A 23153-nucleotide genomic window follows, 5' to 3' on the forward strand; every position below is an offset into this window, starting at 1 on the left:
GCTGCCCTGTGAAAGGAGAACAGCTGCTCTCTAGTGGAACTGAGGCTTAATTCAGGCTTGCAAAACACTAGAAGCCTGTGGCTGAGAATGTCCTAGAAAAGCAGAAATGGCTCTCGTGCACTGTAAATGCTACTTTGCCTTTGTCCTGTTTTTTTTAGAGCGGGTGGCGGTAGTAAAATATGCAAGAATCCTACTTGGAAATCCGGGCCAAGCTGCTGTGGCACAAATAGGGACATAGGGGGACCATGCACGCAGCAAAAGCTCACCGCTTACAGACAGCACGTAAACCTGCAGCACGTAGCCTAAAGCAGCTGCTGCCTACGTCAAGGCCAGTCTGAGGTTGGGCTTAACCCGCTTTGTTTCTACCGCAGCTGGGGCACGTCGTTATTTTAGTCCTACAGCAAATCGCTACCTCGATTGCCCGATATTGGAGTAAAATAATCCTCGGGGCTGGGTTTGGACGCTTCCCTCAGCCCCGGGTGCCGCCCCGCGCAGCCGCGGCCTGGCGCAGCGCAGCCCTGAGGGCGGCGATGGCGGCGGGGCGGAGCCGCCGTGCGGTTCCGGGGCAGGGGCCGGGCGGAGGCTGCCGGGGAGGGAAGATGGCCACCACCAAGCGGGTGCTGTACGTGGGTGAGCGCCGGGGCCGCGGGGCCGCGGGGCGGTGGCGCCGGTGCAGCCCCGGGGGGGGGGGGGGAGGCGGGCGGTAACGCGCTGTGCGCCCCGCAGGCGGCCTGGCCGAGGAGGTGGACGAGAAGGTGCTTCACGCCGCCTTCATCCCCTTCGGAGACATCACCGACATCCAGATCCCCCTGGACTACGAGACCGGTGCGTGGCCCGCGGCGGGGGGCGGCCAGGAGGGCCCTCGTCGGGTCTCCCTGCTCCAGCCTGGGGCTAGCGGCCTCGTCCCGCGGCTCCTCGCCTCGTCCTGGGGCTTGTGAGCTGGCCCTGGGGCTTGTGGCTTCGTCCCAGGGCTCCTAGTTTCATCCTAGGACTACTGGTTTCATCCCCGGCTTGGCTGCCGGGTCCCAGGGCTCAGTCCTTCATCCTGAGGTTCACAGCCTGGTCCTGGGGCTTGTGGCCTTCTCCTGGGGCTCTTCACCTCATCCCGCGGCTCAACACTTCATCGTGGGACTGGCCACCTGGTCCTGGGACTCAATACTTCATCCCAGGACTCACAGCCTCGTCCTGGGGCTCCTCACCTCGTCCTGGGGCTCCTCACCTTGTCCCGGGGCTCATGGCCTGGGCCTAGGGCCAGCCACCTCGTCCCAGGTCTCCTCATCTCACCCTGGGGCTTGCCTCTTCATCCCTGCTCTTCGTGACTGCTTGTTTTTCTCTCTGCAGAAAAGCACCGAGGATTTGCTTTCATTGAATTTGAGCTGGCAGAGGTGAGAAAGGGGCAAATACTTGAGCAATCTTCTTCCTCCTCTGGCATTTTGGACTAGGTCCTCCTCTGGTTGAAGACAGCAGGAGTTTTGCAGTTGATTTAAGCAGGTGCAGGTTACCTGTCGCAGCTATGGACCATTCTCCAGTAGCTGCAGCCAAGTCGCTGTTCTGCCTCTCTGAGTTCCCAGTTTTCCCGTTTTCTTTTGGGCTGAAGCATGGCCACTCCTGGTCCAAGACGCTCACCTGCTTTCCCTAGAGCTCAGTTTGTCTTCAGCAGCAGTGGTGGGTTTCTCAGCTTGGTTGGAGCACGGGGTGTCATGACATATCCTGGGCGTCGTTAGGCAAGATCTCTCTCCTCCTCTCCCAAATATTGGTGAAGATGATCAAGTATCTTACATAAAAAGAAGCGAAGAAATGGCAACAACGATCTTTTCCTCTTTCCACAGGATGCCGCAGCAGCTATTGACAACATGGTATGGTCTCTGCGTGCTGAATGCTGCCCTGGAAAGTGTAATCGCTGCTCTGCTCCTCGCAGCATGGGGCTTCACCGTCTTCCCAGTAGGATGGAGCAAGGCAGATTGTTTCAGAAATACCCGTTGGGCTCTTGTCTCCTACCTCCGTGTGCCTGACACCGCACCATTCCCAGGAGGGGAAGGAGAACACAGTAGCAGTCCCACCACCAAGCTGTCCTGGGCGGCCGGTGTTGGGAACAGACACAAGCCAGATATAACCCCAGCAAAGTTTAGTGGCAGCTCTGGATGTGTATAATGTCAACGAAGCTGTCTGCGGAAATGGGGTGGGTGCTGCTTCAAGTGTGGCCCCGGGGGGTGAGGGCTGGGGCTCGAGTGCTGCTGTGGACCAGGTCCTTGCCCGCTGTGCTCGTCCCTGCTTCATTCACGTGTTCACCGTTGCCTGTGGTCTGGTTGCAAGGTCTGGGGCCCTCAGTCCAAAATCAGGAGAAGGGAGAGAAAGGAAGCTCTGTGTTTCTTTGACTTCTGCAGGGATTTGGGGGGGGAACAGCAATTTTTTACCTTTTGGTGGGCTTTGTTTTGTTTTTTCCTGTACAGAATGAATCTGAGCTCTTTGGCAGGACAATCCGTGTGAACTTGGCCAAACCAATGCGGATTAAAGAAGGATCATCAAGGCCTGGTGAGTTGGTGCTTAGGAGAGGAGAACAACCTAGTGAACAACTGTCAGAGCCTCGTGCTTGCTCCGAGCATCAGCCTTTCTTTGTGCTTTCCCAGACCCTGAGGCAGAGACCTCAGCTTGTATTGCTCTGCCTCCCATTTGGGGATCTCACCAGCATCCTAATAACCCAAAATATCCCAATTCCTTGATGGATACAAGCTTTGCTGTACTTCCAGTTGCCTTTGTGTTCTCTGACTGTTGTTCCCCTGTTGGCCTGGCTGGCGTGGGTAACCACACGCCTTGTCTTTCGGGGTTGGCTACTGCCAGCCAAGTGCTCCCGCGCCTTCGGTGTGGTCCCGCTGCCGGGGCCCTGCTGTGCTCTGACCCTGCGCAGCCCCGTGCGTCCTCACGCGTGGCCATTGGGTTCGGTTCCCCTGCTCTGACCCTTCCTTTTGCTGTCGCAGTCTGGTCGGATGATGACTGGCTGAAGAAATTTTCGGGGAAGACTCTGGAGGAGAACACAGAGGAGGGGGGAGCAGAGGCCCCCAAACCAGAAACGCAGGAGGTAGGAAAAATAAATGAGCCAAAGCAACGGGGTCTCCTCTGAGTGGAGGAGGGAACAGTAGCTGGAGCTGTCTGTATCCCCCCATGCTAGCTGAATGTCATCGTGGGGTGGGTAAATCATCACTTCAGGTATCTCTGGGTCCTGTGAGCTATCAGAAACGTGGAGCCAAGAGTGAGCGGCAGCCTTGGGCAGAGCCTGTGCTCCCAAAAACTCAGTGAGCCATGAAGGTGCTGCAGTTTTCTGCCCTGTCAGTGAAGGCTGTTGCTGCTCACTTTCTTGGAGGAGTTTTGAAGCCATCTCCTCTGTTTGTGCCATACTGACGGCTGGGAGCTTGGGGCCAGCCATCTCTTGAGGGAGAGCACAGGAAAACTTGCTTTCTCCTTTTCCTGCCCAGGGTGAACCTCCTGCTAAGAAATCCCGAGCCAACCCTCAGGTTTACATGGACATCAAGATTGGCAACAAACCTGCCGGGCGGCTCCAGATCCTCCTGCGCTCAGATGTGGTACCCATGACCGTAGGTGAGGAGAGGGTCGGCTTCTCTGGTGTTGTCGCTTCAAACGGCGATACGGCTCTCACCTCTCTCCCCTGCTCCAAACAGAGAATTTCCGCTGCCTCTGCACCCACGAGAAAGGCTTCGGCTTCAAAGGGAGCAGCTTCCACCGCATCATCCCCCAGTTCATGTGTCAAGCTGGAGACTTCACCAACCACAACGGCACCGGAGGCAAATCCATCTACGGGAAGAAGTTTGACGATGAGAACTTCATTCTGAAACACACGGGGCCAGGTAGGGTGGGCTACGACAGCCAGGAGTGGGCTCCTGGGGATCGGACGAGCTCCTAGTTCCTTGGATGAATCTCCGTCATTATCCACAAAAGTGATGTGGCTCCTCCAGCATCTCGCTGCCAGTGGGATTTAGACTTAATTTGGAAGGAGAAATGGGCTTTCTCATCGTTTATTCAAGCCCCTGCCTCTCAGTGGAGGCTGTCTTGGGGAGGACAGGCGTTGTGCTGGCCAGGTGCCTGCACGCCACGAGAAAGCAACGGGTAGATCTTAGAAGTGAGGCCACTTGTGTATTTAACCAGGAGCACAAAATGGCTCAACACCATCAACGGCAAAATTTGGTCTGTCTTAACCTAGGCTGGGTTGACACTAAGAGCCCCAAATTGGGATCTGTATCGGCCAAACGCTTCCCTCACTGTGTAAGCTGTTGTGATCGGATAGTCGTGTTTCACCTACATCCAGCAAGCAGAAATGCGTGATTCTCCTGCTCTCCATGAGCCCTTTTGCATTCCGATATTATGATAATGGAGACAGAGTTTCAAAGCTACTTTCCTGTTCGATTTTAAGGGAAGAATGTCACAGTAAAAAGCTGAACATTAGAAAAGCTGCAAAAAGCAAGCAGGTTTATCTCCTTTACAAACACCCTTTCTATTACTACTGCTAAAAAAAGATCAACAGTCTCTAATGCCCTTTTCCATTTTTCATGCCTGGAAGTGCTGCGCTCTCTGCGAAATCAGCTTCCACCAGTTTCTATGGAGTTTAATTTGCAGAGACGCTCCTAAAACTGGCAGCGTTTTGCGGGGCCTGGGAATGGGTTTTGGGGAGGGGTTTACGTAGCAGGTCACGTGCTGGAGCTCCTTGCCCCCACCCTCATGATAACACCAAGCTTTTTGATCGCAGGCCTGTTATCGATGGCAAACTCTGGCCCGAACACCAACGGCTCCCAGTTCTTCATCACGTGCGATAAAACAGATTGGCTGGACGGGAAGCACGTGGTGTTCGGCGAGGTGACGGAGGGCATGGACGTGGTGCGGCAGATCGAGGTGGGAGCCGGCAGCGGGAAGGCCAGGGCACTGCCCACCTCGCTTCTGCCCTTTGGCTTCATTCCTTCAATTCCTGTCCCTGTTTTACTCTTTTCTTAAAGGCTCAAGGTACCAAAGATGGGAAGCCGAAGCAGAAGGTGATCATCTCAGACTGCGGGGAGTACGCGTGACCTCGGCTCATGGAGGAGGTGGGATGGGGCGGCCGTCTCCAGCCTGGCCTGGAGGGGCCGGAGAACTGGCTGGATCGGGAAGCCCCGTGACCCGCTCGCAAAGCCCAGCTCCTGCGATTTCCGTGGAAATCACCATGCAAAGCTTGGCGTGACTGCTCCAGCCTGCACGCGGCGTGGCGGGGTGGGGGGCTTGCCTCGACCTCGAGAGGAAAGCAGCCTGTCTCAGAAAACACCGCGTCTGAGCCTGCGACATCTCCTGCGCCAGGCAGGACCAGTTCTGCTGGTGTGTTTGATAAAGACTTTCTACTTGATGAAAATAAAACCTAGTTTTAAAAATATTGAGCATCTGACCCTGGCCTTTGACTTCTCCCTGCGTGGAGTCGTTTCCCAGCATCACTACGTTTCAAAACGCTGAGAACTGTGTTTGCGTTTGCCCTGGTCTTCTCAAATCCTTCCCAAATTGGGGCTCCAGCAGCGGCCGCCCATGCTGGGGCAAGAAAAGCAGAGCTGGGTCTCATACCATACTCTTCCCCTCCCCCCCAAAAAAATCATCACCGGGATGCGGTGTGGATGTTTTTGGCCTCAGGCTCTGTAATGTCTGTTCCCATCAGCAGAGGGAGGCAGGTGCCCGTACTGCTGGGAAGTGAGCCTGGCCTGAAGGCCGGCAGGACGGAGAGTATTTACTTAGAGCTGTAAGTGGGAGAAGAAGGGCTGGAAAAGAAGCACCAGGAAATGAATAAGCTGTTTGGGTGATGGAAGAAAAAAAAAAAAGGGATGAGGCTATAGGAAGGGCTGGGAGGAGAAGGGGTTTAGTTTCCAAACTGGTGTCTGGAAGGGGGTAGCCACACGCACCTCCGGTTCCCGTCAGTGGGCAGCTCTGGCCTTGCACCGTAAAGGTGACCACATGGGTGTAAAGTGATTTAATTAGGGCTTCCCGTGACATTATGGGGCTGGGTGCTTCTGGGAACCGGCGCTTGGGGGCAGGAACATCTGTGCAGGGCTGGATTCGGCCCAGGTGTTCCCAGGACGGGGGAGCTGGCGGGGATCGGGGGAGCTCAGTTCATTTTTGTCGGCCCAACTAATTACAAACCAGGGGTGATCCCTTTTCATAGGAAATACCGCGTTGATCTCATTCACCTGCTACTTTTCCAGGCTGTTTTGGGCTCAAAAGTCACCTGAAACAACAGGCAGGCCAATCCAGCACTTACTCCGCTGCCTCCTTTTTTTTTTTGTTTAAAAATCTCAAAAATTTGAAGACAGCCCTTGCAGACGAATCCCGCAATACTGGCGCCGGGGAAAGGTTCTCCGGAGGCCCGAGCTGAGCTGGGCCCGGCCGTTCCCCGGGAGCGTCGCAGCAAGTACCAAACTGTGCAAAGAGCAAAGCGAAGCGGCGCTCCCCCCCACCCGGCTGCCGGCCCGGCCGCGAGCCGCTCGCCCTGCTCGGCACACACGAGCCGCCGAAACGCCCATCCCTGCAGCTTGGCACGGATTATTTTCAAGCAAATAGGTACAATTTTAGCCGATCCTGAGGACTTCTCGTTGCGAAATCGTCTCCGTGGAACAGCACGCTGCTGTGCCGTGACATTTATTAAAAAACAAACAGCAAGAGAAACTACGTGTTTACTTTCCAAACTAGGCATTTATTTTATAACAGTGTCGTAGCTCAAAACGGCTTTTTTTTTTTTTTTTGGCCTTTTTTTTTCCCCCCCCAATTGGCTGAGTTTTTTTAAACTCTAAGTAAACAGGAGCCGGTTAGTCAGCCAGCTATTTACTTGGCTGACGGTGTTTTCATTTAGGGCATTAGAAGCGCTGGTTGGAGCCGGGTTAGTTAAACAGATGCAGCTAGATACAGCTAAATCCCGGAGCAACTCAGCCGCCGCCTCCCCAGCCCTAATTACCCGTCAGCCTAAACTGCCTCCAATAATAATTAAGACTGCAGAAGCCTGCGAGCCAGCGGCCCGAGAGGAAAATACATTAGCCACGACCCAAACAGACACGTAACCAGCCACAAACTCTCTCTCCCCTATATATATATTTTTATATATATATATATGTGTCTCGTTAAGTGCAGTAGGAGAATAAAAGTTTTATATTATTTACATCCAGTTTGGGGAAGGAGGGTCGCGAGGGTTTAATATTATTAATTATTTTTACTTTCACGGCTTTTGCTACGATTCAGCCCGTGAAACTCGTTTTGCCCGCGCTCGGGGGGGGGGGGGGGGGGGTGGGGGACAAGGCAGCGTTCCCGCGGTCCCGGCCGGGCCGGGCTCAGTGGCAGCCGCACGACTTCACCACCATGTTGCGGTGCTTTTTGAGGATGACGTTGTTGTTGCTGTCGTAGTAGAGGACGGAGGTGGCGCTGAGCTTGGTGGGGGCACAGCAGGCCTTGGGCACGGCTTCGGGCTTCATCAGATGCACCTGGGCACAGAGCGGCCGTGAGCCCCCCCCCCGATGCGTCCCCCCCCCCGGAATGAGTGGATAATTTCCAGCTTTTCATTAAAAATATTTATTCCCGACTTCTGGCAGCCCGTGCTGCAGTTCGTGTTGGAACGGGGTGCGGGGCACCGCGCTGGCCCAGCAGCCCCTTCCTTAAGCTGGGATTTTGGGCCTCTGGACATGCTAATGGTTAAAAAACCCCAGGGAAACGTCAGGCTGAGCCTCGCGGCTGCAGGCGGTGGCCGGGGGCTGCCAGCCGCGACTGCACTAGCGCTTGCAGTAGCCGGCCCCGGCTGGCGTTAGCAAACATCTGCAATTAATTTCTTCCCGGGCCGGCGGGACTCTCCCAGGTCGGAAGTCCGGCGTTTCGCTGTCAAACCCTGCTATTTGCCGGCGCTGGCATCGGCTGCCCCGTGCTTCCCCGGGCGTTTGCCGGCCCTGCCACAGCCTCCGGCGCTTCCCGGGAGGGCCGGAGCCAGCCGCCTGCGCCGGCGAGGTGATTCACATCCCACCAAAACCGGCTGGTTTGGGGAAAAGAGCCACCGGGGCTTTGGGTACAAAGGTGGAGGTTTGGCAGCAGGGAGGCAAAGGGCTGGGAAAATTGGGGTGAAAAAAGAATAAATGGAAACCCTCACACACACACACCCCCGGTGCCACCTCCGTGGGCTCGGACCGGCCCCGCGGCCGGCGCTGCGCCGACGCCAGCACCAAACAGCATCACCTTCAAAGCCGGCTGCGAGGGCTCGGCGCGAGCTCTGATTACCCGCCAGCGACCGAGGCAGCGCGACTCCGCCATGGGGAAAGCGGGCGCTCACAGGGCAGGAAATTCCAGAAATTAAAGCATCCTGCTGCGACGCGGGGTGGCTCGGGGAAAAGGCGGCATTAAAACCTTCCTGTTGGGAATAGGCTGAGCCGAGCGCTTGGGCTGTGCGCCGTAACACAGGGCCGTGCACAAAACCTTTGCACACTCGGGGCCGCGCACGCCGGCGCGGTCCCAGCCTTTGCAAAGCCCCGGCGATGCTTTCCCGGGGCTGCTCACCTTTCCGAGGGAATTGCAAGGGGGAAATAATATTAGCCAGGAGAGATAGCACGGTTTGTCCCTGCCGCTGCTAACCTCAAGGAGGGAATCGTATCATTCGGAAAAATCAAAAGAGGGAGAATTTCCAGAATTACAGCCGGGGCAGCCGCCTGCTGCAAGCACCCGCGCAGCCGCGCACGCGCCTGCAGGGATCCGCTTGCACCCAAACGCTCTCAAACGTGGCCCTGCTTTGGCCGCCCGTGGGGGGGGGGGACACGGGGGTGCTGGGGGGGGGGGGGGCGCGTGCACTGACCAGGGACTGCAGGATGGCGTGGTTGGTGGCGTTCATGCACGAGTCCAGCGGGAAGGCGCACTCGCCCTCGCAGTAGTAGGCAGAGTAACCCTGCGGGGCGATCACCCAGTCCTGCGACGCGGAGGGTGCAGGGGTGAGACGGCGCCCGACCGCCCCCCCCGCCTGCAAAACCCCGCCTGCGGGCTTGGGTTTCTTGCATTCGCTTTTCCCGGGAGAAACGCCCGGGGAGGGGGAAATTACCAGCCAGCCGAGGTCCTGGAAGCTGACGTAGAGCTCGTGGCGCCGGCAGACCTGCCTGCCGTCGGCGGCGTGGCCCTCGTCTGCGGGGAGAGGGGGGGGTCAGGCTGCGGCGGCCCCCGCGCCCCAAAAACACCCCAGTCACCGGCCCGCCGGAGGAGCCAAAGCAGGGGAATCCCTCCTTTTTGCAAAAAAAGGGACAAAACCTGGGGCCGCCCTGACGCCCGTGCGCCCCACACCGGCGGGAACGACCCGCATCCCGGGAAAACAGAGCCCTCAACCGTAGCTCACCTGGAGCCGCCCTTCGGGGCCGGGAGAGGCATCCCGAAAGAGCGTGGCCCTGACGAAAGACCCCTTGACTGCGGCAACGGCGGAGCCTTGTGTTTCGGATAAGGCCCATTTTTCTTCCCCGGCGCGCGCTTACCGAAAATCCCCGGCAGCTTGTTTGGATGCGGGAGGTCGTTTGTCTTCTTGGGCTGCCTCTTGCGCAGCTGCTTGGCCGCCCGGGTCACTCGCGCGGGGCCGGGGCTCGCCCGGAAAAAAGTCACCATGAAGGGCTGCTTGGAGCGGGGCCCGCGGCGCCCCAGCAGCCCGGCCAGCCCGGGGTCCACGCTGTGCCCTGCAGCGGCGGGAGGAGCAAGGGACACGTCGGCACGCCGCCGAGCCCGCCGAGCCGCTCCGGGGCGCCGGGAAAAGCACGGGCGGGAGCTTGCAGCAACGCGCTGCGGTTGCAGCATCCCCTGCGGCCGGGGACGCGGGAGGACGGGGACGTCGGCGCCCCTTCGCCGCTGGCGGCCTTACCCTCATCCGTCTCCACGTAGAGCCGCAGCCCCAGGTTGTATTTCCGTCCCGCGAACCAGTGGTTGCTGGCGGCCGTGACGTCGAAGACGAGCCAGCCCTCGGCACCCGCCCGGAGGTCCTGCACGTCCAGCAGGAACAAGTCCGATTCCCTGGGGAAATGGGGAGGGTGGGGGAAAAAAAAAAAAAAAAAAAAAAAGCAGGTGAATAATAGCACCTAAAGGCCAGGACTCTTTTCTGGCTGCAAAAAAGCACCCTCCCACCTGCGCTGCAGAAGCCGGGATGTGCATTGCCCCCATGCGAAAGCCGTGGGAACCAGCCGGCCGCGGCGTTACTGGTTTATCCGGCGGCAGGAAGGGACAGCGCCGGGCTTGGGGCTCTGCAGCGGCGTTCCCGTCCCCGTGCCCGTCCCCGTGCCTGTGCCCGGCACCTGTTGGCGTGCTCGGCCGCCACCTCGTAGATGCTGACGTGGAGGGTGCTGTTGGCGTGGCGGGCGACGCCGCGCGCCTTGTAGATGCGAAACTCGGCGGCCGTCACCGTCTCGCCCGTGGGGATCTGCGTCAGGTCGAACCTGAACTCCTTCCAGTAGGGCTTCGGGGAGAAGATGTCCCTGTCCTGCTCCACTGCAAGAGGAAAGGGTCAGGGAGGCCCCGGTGGGCCCTCGAATGCCAGGATTTAGTGCAATTCCCGCTGCCCTGATTTTTCCCGCGGTGCAGGAACAAACCCCCCCCATCCGGTGCCCGTTGCAGGGACCCTGCAAGGTGGCTGCATTTCTGACCCCGCACTGGGCCAGCAGCCTTTGCTCTGCATCGGCTGCTGCAAATCCCCATCTTTCCTCTCCTGGGACTTTTTATCCCTCACCAAAGCCCCCAGGAGCTGCCAGACCGTCAGTGCCCAAAACCGATTTAGGAGCACGGCGGTGCACGAGGAAGCCCCCATCGAGCCACCTCTGTGCAAACCACACAGCATGCAAAGGGTTGAAAATCCCCTCCCTGCTGCATGGAAAACTACCCCCCCCCCCCCCCGGTCAGGATTGGCAGGGTTTATTTGGGGGGGGGGGGCTGTTTTGGGGCTCAGCAGCAAATGGACATGGCTGGGGTCTCCTGGCTCGTGCATCCCCTGCGGGCGCTGGGCACCCCCCCCCCCACCTGCACCCTGCCCTGCAAAACTGCCCCCCCAAATCAAAATTTGGCTTTTTGCAAGCATTTCACGCAGTGGCTGCTCGAGGCGTTCAGGGCACAAAACTCCGGCCGGGGCCGGGGCGGGCGCTGCAGCTCCCAAACCTCACGGATCCCGATGGTTCGCGCCCGGCACGGCGTCGCCAGACCTGCGGGGCTCAGGGGCGCAGGGCTGGCTCCGCTTTGGGCTAAAAATAACTATTCTCTTTAATCAATTTACGGCTTTTTTTCCCCCCTTTTTCCTCTCTCTCAACTGTGTATCTTGGCTAGGCCGATGAAATGAAAAATTTTCAGACTGCTGGAGTTTGGGAAGGGGGAATGGTCAGGTAATTGTTCTGTAAAAATCAAACCCTGCTTTTCACTCAAAGCGTCTGCTTTCTCCAGAAATCTGGGGCATACTGAAAACGGAAACTTCTTGTGATTTTTTTTTTTTATTTAAAATAAGAAGTCCATCAAACAAAAAAAATAAATACTGTGTTTCTTTATGGTAATACGTACCCACACAGCTTCTATAATATGTAATTATTTTCTTTAAATTGCGCTTTAAAAATATTCCAGGCTGCCATGACTGAATATAATTAAAGCGATTAAAACTCCTCCTGCTTCAAGCATAAAAGAAACGTAGCGAATCGGATCCAGTGCGTTTTATTTTTCCAAAACCGAACATGCATGTTTTTTATAGTGTAACTTTTGACTGATTCCAGGGGAAAAAAAAAAATCCAAATTTAATACTCCCCAAGGTCTGCCCGTCCCATTTGGATGGGGACTGGCGTTTCCTAGGTGGGTGAAGCCGGGACCCTTCCTTGCCTCCAGCATGGGGGCAAAAAAAAAAGAAAACCCTAAAAGTTTGGGGGGTTTTTGGTCTGAAAAGCCGCTCGGGTGCAGCTTTTTTGCCTTTTCCTCGTCTAGTCACCATGCACAAGCGGCTTTCGAGCACCCGCGGGGCCGCGGCCGGCTTTGCCCGGGGGGGGAGCGAGCGGCGCGGCGCATCTCTCCCAACTGAGCTCTGAGATTTTAATTATGCATCTGTGGGTCTTTTTTTTAAAAAAAAAAAAAAGAAAAAAGAAAAAAAGAAAAAAGAAAAACCCACATTCCCTCCAGCTCCTGGCCTCACCGCAAGCTATGCTTTAAAAAAAGCCCGGGGCCAGGCGGGCCCGGGGCGGATGCGGCGAGCGCTTCCTGCTCGGCGGCGGCCTGGCTCCCCCGGCCCTTCCCCGCGGCAGCCGCAGACCCCGGCTCCGCACGTCCTTCTTTTTTTTGGCCATCCCACGGCATTCCCCTCGCTGGGACAGCGATGCCGTGTCACCCCTTGGGGGTGGCCTGTTGTCCCGGCGCAGGGTGCCCAGCTGCACCCCCCCATCACTGATTGATTGCATTTCCATCGCCGGGGCGGTGGGGACATGCGGGGGCGACGCCGGCTTCGTGCCCCCCACGCCGGAGCTCCTCGAGCGCGGCCCCGCCAGCGAAGCCCGGCGCAGGGCTCGGGAAACCCCAGGCGGCTGCAATTAGAGGCTTTGCCGGGATACTTGGACTTCGCCGTGTCGGATTTGCAGGCACGCTCCGCGGGAAGGGCCGCCGGGGGGGGGGGGGGGGCGGGTTGTGGCAAGCTTTGCGGGACACGGCCCTGCAGTGGGACCCTCTTCCCAGCTGGGAATTTTCCGCCCTGCGGGAAGTTAACTGGGGAGGAAGGATTCGTGATGAAACTCAGCTTTTGAGATCAGCATCTGAGCTTCGACCCGCTGAGACACCGGGGGATGCGAGGGGACCCCAGCAGAGCCGGGCCTGCTCCAGAGGCTGCCAAGATGCTCCGGAAGTGAGGAGCAAGAACGGGGATAAGCTGGAGACAAGCAGGGAGAAAAGCCCAGGGGATTCCCAGGCAAAACCTGACCAGGAATGAGAAACGATGAGCAGGACCGTGATTAACCATGCACCTTGACAAACCAAATCAGCTGGACTTAACGGCACGCTTCCACATATTGGGATGAAAGCCTGGGAGAAATCCCTGCTTTCGCTGGCTGCTAAAAATGAATCCCCTCTGCACTGCGTTTGGGTCAACGCAGCAGAGCGAAGGCGACGGGACCGGGACGTGCGGCCGCCTGCACGACGGCAGCACGGGCGCGCGGTTAACAGCGCTACGTTTTCCGGGGAAATTGTGAATGGCTGCAAAGTTACCCACCCGCAGCGGGGAGGGTGCGCTGGCTCCCTCGGCCCTTCGGCCGGCCGGGCTCCGAGCGGCTCCGCCGGGATGGCGCGGGGCCCGGTAGCTACCGGCACGGCGCCGGGGTCGTCGGCTCTCCCCGTCCAGCCGCTCCCCGCGGGCTCCGGCGATCGCCTGGCGGAGGCTTGACTCAGCTCTACGGCCAACCCGCAATTATCCGTGGGCGGATTATCCGGATTGCGGATTAGACACGCTAAAAAAAAACAGCCCAAGCTCTTCTCCTTCCTTGCCCCCCTCCTTTGGCATCTGCCCTCTCTCTCCTAAAGGATGCTGCTTCTTTCCAAACGCCCCAACTATGCTACATGCCCCCCCCCCCCCCCAAATACATATATATAGAGAGATAGAGAGATAGATACACACACACACACACACGCACACATATGTATATGCATCATGAGCGAAGCTGCTGCGTCTCCGGGGGCCAGGCATCGGGCCGGGCGCAGGAACGGGCGGCTCGGCCCATCGGCAGCGCCCCGCGGGGCATCGGGGACGGCTTCCCTCTGCCTCGCTCGCCCGGGGGGTTATTTTTAGTTGCGCTTTTTCGCTGTAAGCTCTCTGCGTGCACGCGCTGTTTCTATAAACGCCGCGTCGGTCCTAATTACTGGTCCCGGCTGCCTCCGAACGGTCCCCATGATCATTTCAGACACTAAATTAAAAGGAAATGCCAGGATATTCGACCACATAAAAGTGCTCCGGCTCTTAAAATAGTTTTAAACAAGATGCAAGGAAGACGCTATCCTGCAGCAGCGAGCAGGAAAAAATAAACTCCCGACGCTTTCCAAAGCAATGGGAAGATTTGGGAGCGCTGCCATGCGCTGCCGTGTCCGGGCTGCCGCGGCGCTTCCCGCGCGGCTCCTCCGTCCCCCCGAGACGGGCGCCGGGCGCCGGCAGCCGCAGGAGCCGGGGCTGCCCAGGGCGCCTGCCGCCCTGCCGCCCGTGGGCGCGAGCGGCCCTGGCCCCGAGTCACATCCCCGCCACTTCCAGCCAGCTGTGTAAATACTGCCGGCTGCGGATGAAGTGCAAGAGTGTCACAGGCGGAGGCTGGGGGAGTTTTGGTTTGGGATTGTTTTTTGTTTTATTTTGGGGGTTTTTTTGCAAAAATTTTTCCGTGTAAAGCACACGCAGCGGGCGCGCACGGAGCCCCAACACCGATCCCTGCACAGGGGCGCAACCCGCGCCGCGAGAAACCCCCGAAACCCTGCTCTGCGCCTGCCGTGTTTTCTGGAGGAGCCGCTGGGGCGGCCGAGGGAGGAGGCGCAACGTGCTGCGAAACGCGGTCGGCAGCGGGGAGGGGGGCAGCACCGGCCGCCCTTGCCGGCGCACAGGGGCCAGACGACGGTGCCCGTGGGTGCTGCGCGCCGCGCGGGGGGCCAGGCCTGGGGTGCTTTCTCCATCTATTTTCGGAGAGGAGCGGAAGAAAGGGAGGCGCTGGGCCGTGCCGAGGGGAGGGCGCAGCGGCTGAGGGCACCTCGGCGCTCCGAACACCCTCCGCCAGCCCTTCCCGTATCCCCCGCTGCGATTATAACCTGTGTGCAAACATGACTCACGGCCGGTCGCTCGGCCTCGGCAGAGAGGAAATCTCAAAGCCCATCCTGACACCGGGCTTAAAAATAAAAATGCACCTGACTCTTTAAGTTTGCATGCAAAAATAGCAAGGGTCATGCTTCGCTCAAGTGTTTTCTTTCCACTCGGAAAGGCACTGAGCTGGAATGGCCGGGCGGATCAGTCAACCAAGCCTGACGGATGGTGCCCAGTGCCACCGTCGCTGCGCTCCCTCCACAGTGAGGACAGCAAGAAGGTGCTTCGCCCGGCCAAACCGGAATGGGTTTGTGCACGGGAGAGGTTTGCCATTTCCCCTTCCCAGGGAAAAGGGGTGCCGGCCAGGAGCTGCGCACGCGGCCCTGTTGGTGGCCGTGCACGGCACACGGACAGGTCCGAGCGCCCGATGGGCACCGAGCTGCCCCATTTGCACGCCCCATCGCGATAATCACGCAGCGCATTACGCATGCAAATTGCAGCTAGCCTTCGCCCACGGGAGTTTATATTTCATTAACATGAAGGGGGTGACGAAGCCGCAGAAATCAAAGCCATTCAAATAGACGGCTGAAACTGCTCCCCAGCTCTCGGTGCTGCTGCCGCGAGGGCCGGGCGGGAGCACGGGCGCCGCGCAGGCTCTCCCACAGCGCTCGCTTCCCGGCTACACCCAGACTTCCCGTCACCTGCGCTTTTGACCAAGCCTGCTAACTTTAAGCATTTTTTTTTTTTTTGGTAGTTTCTTCTCGTGCCTATCGCTTCCCTGCACGGCTGCGGGAAAGGACTCGGAGACGGCCGCCGAGCGCAGCGGCTCGCGACATGCGGCTGGTTCCGGCGGTGGAGCCGGCACGCGGGCACTGCGTTTCCCTGGCCGAGCCTTCCTGGGCTGTGGTGCTCGCTCGCGGAAGCCTCCTGCCCCTTCGCCGTCCTCCTGCACCAACCATGCTGCCAGGACGGATGTTTTCCATCACCAAGCTGCTTCCCAAAAGCACTCGTGACATAACGAAACGACACTGGAGCCAACACGGGGGACAGCAAAACCCTCCTGCCCTTGGCCCCAGGTGGCCGCTGCCCTCCTGTGCTGTCCTGGTAGGTCCCAGCCCCGCTCCAGCCTTCATCCCCTGCTCCGGCGCCAGGTGCGCGGGGAACCCGGGCTGGGCCCCGAAAGGCGCGGGAGAAGAAAGGGGCCCTGTTCGGCCCTCGGCAGGTACCTCGGCGAGCGGCGGCTCCTTCCTGTTACACGCCGCTTGGCACGCCGCGGCGCCCGCAGCAGCCAAAAACAGCCGCACTCTTGAGCAGCGTCCCTGAGCCAGGGCTCCCGGCCACCACTCCGTGCCCGCTGACACTGCCCGCCTCTGCGCGGATGCGCCCGAAAAAGCTCATGCTTGGCTGCTGCAGCCCAGAGAGGGACACTTTAACCTCCTTAGAAGAGCAGAGGCAGGGAAAAGCTGCTGCTCCTAACCCTTGGTTCTGCATCCCGGGAGCCTGCGGGGTTGTGCACAGTTTCTGCCCCCCCCCGGTGCCTGCCCTCGTGGCTGTAGCCCCCTGCACCCTGCTTTCACTGCCGCTCACGCAACTGCCTCTAAATAAGACAGCGGCGGAGCGCTGTATTGCTCAGTAACCAGCCGGACAGGATTCCAGCAATAATTAGCAACCTTGAGTATTTTATTTTGAATCGTGATTCAGTGTCCTACCGCGGGTAATTCGTTCCACCCTGCTGCTGGCGCAAGCGAGCGGCCGTCCCTCCCGCACGCTCCCCGGTTGCTAGCCCTTGGCGCTTGCATGCATCGCTCGCGTGCGCCTGCTGCACCGTGGTGGAATCGGGGTGCACGGTGGGAGCAGCCAGCTCCTGCTGGGGCCACAGCACCTTGCGTTCAGACTGGAGAAAAAAATGAATATTGTCCTGCTTCCTTTTCACCTGAGAGTTGTTCCCATGTGCCTACAAACCAAAGTCCTCCCTGTACCACCAAGCAACAGGTCAAGTGAGGTGCTGCCACCCCTTTCCAGCTCAACCTCTCTGCTGTGCTTTTCCCCATGTTCTCAGCACGCAGCCGGGGCAGCAGCAGAGGCAAGGAGCTGCTGAAACCTGGCACTTGTTCCACATTTGCCCTGTTTTAATACCTAGTATTTCCCTGAGATGTTTGTTTTGAAGGCGTTTAGGAGCCTGCCTAGTCCTGTGGTGGTTTCCAGCGTCCCTTTGCTGCATTACGATGGAGGTAGCGTTCGGGTGAAAGACTCCCAGTTCCCTGCAGCTTGAGGAAAAGAACAAACTGGGCTGTGCCCAGCAGGGACCGCGTTACACCCAGCGCCGTCGCAGCCTGCCAGCCCTTTCTGCACTGTTTTCCCTTCTCCGTCTCCTCTTGTTTAAGGGGAGCTGGGCTTCTCGTCGAGGCTGGGTGCAGCCCGCCTGGGACGGTGGCAGTTATGTCCCCACACCAGCGTGCAGCCCCCACTGCCCTCGCGGCCCCTCTCCCGCGGTGGTTAAGCCATCCCTGCGCGGAAGAGGCTTTGCCAAGCCGGGATGCACCGCGAAAATGCCACGGGTACGACGGACGCTGCGCGCGACGGACGCTGCGCGCCGACGGCGTGACGGCTGTCCCGACAGCTAGCCGTCCCGCCGGGCAGCGAAGCGCAACGGTGGGAGCCAGCAACGAGGTCCGGTCTGCGGGGCTTTGCGTCGGGGATGGACGAGGCGGTGAGGGCTGGGCTGGCCGCGGGGCTCCGCGTGGTGCCTGCAGCGCGGCCAGCGACCGCGCCGTCCCGGGGCGCCCCCCGTTAGCGCGGCCGCTGCAGCCCCGCTGCCGGGGGAACCGGGCGGCTCTGCCCGGCGGCTCCCGGCCGATCCGCGAGCGGGTCCCGCCGTGCGCCCCGGTCCCCGCCGTGCTCTGCATCCGCGCCCCGCTCGCCGGTACCGTCCCCGTCCCCGTCCCCCCGCGCCGTGCGCTGCCTCCGGCGCCCCGACGGCCCCGGGGCTCTGCGCGGGGCTCTGCCCCGGTCTGCGCCGGGCGCGCTGCGGCCCCGGTGCCCTATGCGCGTCCGCTCCCGCCGTGCGCTCCGGGCTTCCCCGGTGCCCGCCGTGCGCTCCGGTCCCCTCCGTGCGCTCCGGTGCCGCCGGTGCGCCCCGGCGCGGCGCTCACCCATGTTGACGAGGCTGACGACGGTGTCGGCGCGGCTGACGACGCTGCCGGGCGGGGGGCTCTGGGTGCTGAGGCCGGTGAGCACGGGCCGCGACACCGCCTCCTCCTCCTCCGCCTCCTCCTCGCCGGCCACGGCGTGGTAGAGGTCGAGCATGAAGAGCGGCGCGGCGGCGGCGGGGGCGCGGGCGGCGGCGGGGGCCCGCGGCCGCGGCCGCCCCGGCAGCCCCAGCACGGCGAGGATCTCCCGCTGCACGTCGCGCCGCTCGCCGCCGCTGAGCCGCCGCTGCGGGAAGCCGGCGGCGTGGTGGAGGCGGCGGCGGAGGACGCTGCCGCTGCCCAGCTCGCTCAGCGCCGCCGCCGCCCAGAGCAGCGCCAGGGCGCCCAGCGGCCCCCGGCCCGCCGCCGCCCCGCGCCCCGGCCCCATGGCACCGCCGCGGACCCGGAGCCGGAGCCGGAGCCGGAGCCGGACCGGGACCGGCCCCCCCCCGCCGCCGCCCGCCCGGCCCGGAGCGGCGCGGCGCGGCCCGGCCCCCGCGCGGCGCCCGGCCCCGGCCCGCCCCGGCCGGGCAAGGCGAGGGACGGACCCGGCCGCCGGCGCCGCCCCGCACCGGGAGCCCGGGCGCGCCCGGAGCCCCGCCAGGACGCGCCGAGCCGGGACCGCCGGCACCCGCCGCGCCGGGCACCCATCCCACCGGGCACCTACTGCGCCGGGCACCCATCCCACCGGCACCCACTCCCACGGGCACCCACCACCCCGGGTACCCATCCCACCGGGCACCTACTGCGCCGGGCACCCATCCCACTGGCACCCACTCCCACGGGCACCCGCCGCGCCAGGCACCCATCCCACCGGGCACCTACTGCGCCAGGCACCCATCCCACCGGCACCCACTCCCATGGGCACCCACCACTCCGGGCACCCATCCCACCGGGCACCTACTGCGCCGGGCACCCATCCCACCGGCACCCACCCCCATGGGCACTCACCATCCCAGGCACCCATCCCACCGGGCACCTACTGCGCCGGGCACCCATCCCACCGGCACCCACCCCCATGGGCACTCACCACCCCGGGCACCCATCCCACCGGGCACCTACTGCGCCAGGCACCCATCCCACCGGCACCCACTCCCACGGGCACTCACCACCCCGGGCACCCATCCCACCGGGCACCTACTGCGCCAGGCACCCATCCCACCGGCACCCACTCCCATGGGCACCCACCACCCCAGGCACCCATCCCACCGGGCACCTACTGCGCTAGGCACCCATCTCCGTGGACACCCACTTCACCAGCCAGCACCAATCCCCCGAGCATCCATGTCACCAGACACCCATCCCGCCAGGCACCCATCCCCATGGGCACCCACCGTGCCAGGCACCCATGCTACCAGGTACCTACTGTGCTGGGCACCCATCCCACCAGGCACCCACCTCCATGGGCATCCACTGCCCCGGGCACCCACCCCCATGGGCACCCACCACCCTGGGCACCCATCCCACCAGGCACCAGCCCCCATGAGCACCAACCTCCAGGGGAACCCAGCTCACCAGACTCCTATACCCACTGGACTCCCATCCCACCTTGCACCCACCATGGGCACCCACTGCCCCGGGCATCCATCTCCATGGTCACCCATCCTACCAGGCATCCAGTTCCCCAGTGGGCCCCCATTTGATCACTGGGCACCCATCCCACCAGACACCCATCCCTATGAGCACCAACCCCCATGGTGCACCCACCCCACCAGGCACCACCCCACGGGCACCCACCACCCTCCGAACCCCTCCTCACATCTCTGGGGTGGGTGGTGGAGCAAGGCCCCTGCTCCGGCCATCATGCAAGGAAACCTGAGCATGGACAGACGCCCCGCGGAGCCGCTCGCTCCCACCGCCGTGCGGGCGCCCTGCACGCGTCGCCTCCCCGCGCAGGGTTAGAGACCCGTTCTCTCGCCCGTACTTAAAAAGCTAACGCTTCGGAATAAAGTAGGAGGCAAGATCGTTTATTACCGCAAGCAATTTTAATACAAAAATGTGTCTGGTTTTTAAACAATTCATTGGTAGAGCTTCGGTTTTGCCTCAATTTAAACCAATTGAGAGAATCACACAGCAACATGGTCAGAGCCGAAGAGGAACAATATTTAATAAATACAGGCGCTCCGGAGAGCCCTCTCCCCCAGCCCATCTCCTGGTCACTTGGTCTGTTTGATTTTATTACAAAGAAAAAGTAGCGTACAAAAGCGAGACAGGACTTGTAGCAAGTGTGCTGGTGAGACTCGTTTCAAGGACAAGCGACTGTGCGTGTAAGTCCAGATTTCTTCTAGGAGCAGAGGTCACATCAATCTCAGCCTGGTTTGAAGTGGAATGACCAGTTAAATAATAAATAGGAAAAGAGATGCAGATAAATAGCAATTCTGTAATTAACAACTCGAGCCAGTCTCGTAGGCCATCGATCCAGAAGAATCCTCTGATCTGGAGGAGGGGAAGCGAGAACCCCCTTTTCACCCCGCCACCGTGAAAGGATGCATTTCAGTGATCCAAACCTGCAATCGTACTAGTGCGGTCTCTTCTGGACAGCTTCAGCGTGAACCCTCTCCCCCAAACCCATTGCTATCGTTTGTTCTTTAAAAACAAAGTTGCCGGGACAGTATCTTAAAGACAGCAGTTGTAATGAGCTAAGCTGTAGTGTGTGTGCAAATTTTATTAATTCAAACTCCACTTTCTTCAGGTAAAATCACATAACTTAAAAAAAAAAAAATGGAAACGTAAGCCCCAAGTCCCCTCACCTCATGTTTCTCTGTTTGAGGTATCTGTGATTTACAAAAAGAGAGTTCCTTGAACACTGTAGGATTCAGGTCTTTGCTTTTAAATATAATTTACCTTGCTGAGACAGCAAGTTAAGTTTATAAAGATGCATTTAGGAAACAATCCTAAAAGATAAAGCAGGTTCACACCCTGCACCGCGCAGAAATCCTATTTATATTTTAGTTTTTCTTTACACTTTCACATCTTGACCTTTTTTGCTTCCTTTTTTTTTTTCTTTTTTTTTTCTCTCTCTTCTCTCCCACATTTCGGTTTTCCAGGCCCCTCTTTGAACAGGGGTCGTCGAGAGGCAATTTTTTATCTACATAAATATTCACATGAAAATAGTAACTTACAAAAAAGGAAAAAAAAAACAAATAAGGCAGCTTCATAACACAATTATTCTTTTACACTTTTAACAATATAATTTCTCCCGTTTAGAATAAATATACATCCAATGTACGTAGCAGGGTTAAAAATTGGACACAGGTTGGTTTTTTGTTTTTTTTCTTTCTTTCTTTCAGGAGGGTACGAGTACAGTATTATCTTTTGGGGCCTGGAGTTTTTGGGGTGGCAGTGGTTGTTTTCTTGGACATGGTTGGGATTTTGGAGGGCTTGGCCGCGCCGCGGCGCGAGCCGCCTTGCCCCCCGGCCACGCTGCTTTCCGAAGTGTCCGAGCACGCCGACTGCGTTTCCAGCAGGTCGAAATCGGAGGCGTCGCTCCCGCGCCGGCTGCTCGCCCGGCTTCCCGCCCGGCTCCCGGCGCGGCTGGTGGGACGACTGGCGGCTTTCTTGGGATCTGCAAGGGGAAATCCGGAGCGGGGTGAGGGCGCGTGGGGTTTCCCTCCCCGCCGCCGCACCGACGGCGCCGGCGCTTGCAGGGACCCGGCCACCTCCACCCCGAAACACGGGGTTTCGCCCCCTCGGTCGAGAGGCTCACGCCGTTCCCGCGCTCCCCGGAAGCTCAGCCAGCCTCCGGAACGGCTTTCGCATTTTCTCTCCCGGCCTAAAAAACCAGCCAGGAACCGCGGCGCTCCGAGTTTTTACCGTTTGTTCCTGGGATTACTGACCTGCCCGACTGGTTTTGGCACCTGTAGAGACCGGAGAGGAGCTGTTGCTGGTGTCGCCAGCGAGGGAGGTCCGGCTGGAGTGGAAGGTGGGTCGCTTCAGCTTGCTGCCCGCCGCCGGCGTCACCTTGGGACGAAGAGCAGAGAGCGCCGCGCTCAGAGGCCGCGCGGGCAGCCCGCTCCCCCGACCGACGGCGCCTCCGCACGGAGATTTTGACGCGTGAGAAACATCCATCTTAATGGTCAAGGAGGACACGAGTGCTCGTTTCGGCTGGCTGAAACACAGCCTGGATCCTGCGAATCCCGACAGCGGTTTTCCGCGCTGCAGGCTGACGCACAGCTATTTCCGATCATTTAAAAAAAAATAATAAGCAAAGCTGCTATCCATCCGGAGGACCACAGCATCATCCGGGGTCTAAAACTCCCCAAAGAGAAAGCAAACTCTTGCAAAAATGTATATTTTAGCATCTAAGCAGCCCAGGACTGTTTAGGAAGGTTAAATACGATGCAGTATTTAGAAAAAGAGAAAAAAGAAAAGAATACTGTTGGAGGAACGTATCTGCGCTGTGCTGCAAGCCAGGAGGACTTTCTCCCGGTGTACGTCCCCCGCGACAGGTCCGTGCACGCACACAAAACACTGCGCCGGCTTCCGAAGGACGCACGAACGCGAACAAGGAGGCACCAGCGACGACCGGAGGCGCGCACGGCAGCGGAGCGGGAAGCTCCGGCAGCGCGGCCGGGGCTGCTCTCCGCGCCTCGGACCGGGTGCCCTCCGTGACCTTTAAGATGTTGCGGACGAGCGCAGGGGAAAAGCAGCACGACACGCGGCCTCCCCCCGCTGGCGCGGAAGGACGCAGACGGACAAAAGGCCGAGGACGGCGTCGAGGAGGGAGAGAGGGCGCCTGAATCCAGCCGGAAAGGGCAGCTCCGGTTCCGGCCACGAACCCAAGCTTTGCTTTGGAGGCAGCGTTGTTGCAGGGGAGCAGCTGCCCGAGGTGCTCCCGGTCCCTCCGGCGGGGACCAGCGAGCTGCGGCGGTGGCACCGGAGCGGTGTCTCTCCAGGCGCTTTAGAGCAGCAGCTGGAGAGGTTTCCCTCCGCTCCCTGCGATTTGGATGGGGACTTTTGGAGAACTTAAGAATCTCTGAATCTCGTGAAACTGGAGCTACGGCAGAGGACTGGGCAGCAGAAGGAGGAAAGCCGAGCAGCAGGCTCCCCTTCCGCCGCTGCGGGAATTAAATTCAAATGATGGGGAATGTTTTCATTATCAGAGATCTCCATTCTGGTCCTTGATCCTATTTTATAAACAAGTTATAGCAACAAGCAGGTAATTTAGGGTCATTCAGAAA

General features: G+C 59.6%; 3 protein-coding genes across 17 annotated transcripts in view; 1 reads left to right on the top strand and 2 right to left on the bottom strand.

Annotated features, from left to right (window-relative positions):
* Positions 1-582: 582 nt before the first annotated feature.
* Positions 583-5407, top strand: PPIE (peptidylprolyl isomerase E). 2 transcript variants are annotated; one of them, XM_067311655.1, is made up of 10 exons: positions 583-630; positions 727-825; positions 1342-1385; positions 1830-1856; positions 2451-2532; positions 2976-3076; positions 3471-3594; positions 3675-3860; positions 4757-4899; positions 5001-5407. In XM_067311655.1, the coding sequence occupies exons 1-10, from the start codon at positions 600-602 to the stop codon at positions 5067-5069; spliced, it is 906 nt and encodes a 301-aa protein (XP_067167756.1). In that variant the 5' UTR covers positions 583-599; the 3' UTR covers positions 5070-5407. The 2 variants fall into 2 exon arrangements, with proteins under 2 accessions (XP_067167756.1, XP_067167757.1); XM_067311656.1 differs by lacking the exon at positions 727-825.
* Positions 5408-7320: 1913 nt separating this feature from the next.
* On the bottom strand, positions 7321-18361 carry LOC136994309 (bone morphogenetic protein 8B-like). Its single transcript, XM_067311647.1, has 7 exons — positions 17938-18361; positions 10302-10494; positions 9875-10023; positions 9498-9692; positions 9077-9156; positions 8837-8947; positions 7321-7487 (listed from the first exon to the last, which is right to left on the bottom strand). The coding sequence occupies exons 1-7, from the start codon at positions 18359-18361 to the stop codon at positions 7338-7340; spliced, it is 1302 nt and encodes a 433-aa protein (XP_067167748.1). The 3' UTR covers positions 7321-7337.
* A 1563-nt stretch (positions 18362-19924) lies between these two features.
* The window catches only part of LOC106493286 (microtubule-actin cross-linking factor 1-like), a 154212-nt gene continuing 150983 nt past the window's right edge, over positions 19925-23153 (bottom strand). For all 14 annotated transcript variants that reach the window (XM_067311627.1, XM_067311624.1, XM_067311629.1 and 11 more), the window contains 2 exons: positions 21810-21933; positions 19925-21538 (listed from right to left, as the gene is read on the bottom strand). In XM_067311627.1, coding sequence (XP_067167728.1) covers positions 21282-21538; positions 21810-21933 — 381 coding nt within the window. In that variant the 3' untranslated portion in view covers positions 19925-21281. The remainder of the gene's footprint in view (positions 21539-21809; positions 21934-23153) is intronic.

This window comes from Apteryx mantelli, chromosome 27 (genome assembly GCF_036417845.1).
Source record: "Apteryx mantelli isolate bAptMan1 chromosome 27, bAptMan1.hap1, whole genome shotgun sequence".
Taxonomy (NCBI): Eukaryota; Metazoa; Chordata; class Aves; order Apterygiformes; family Apterygidae; genus Apteryx; species Apteryx mantelli.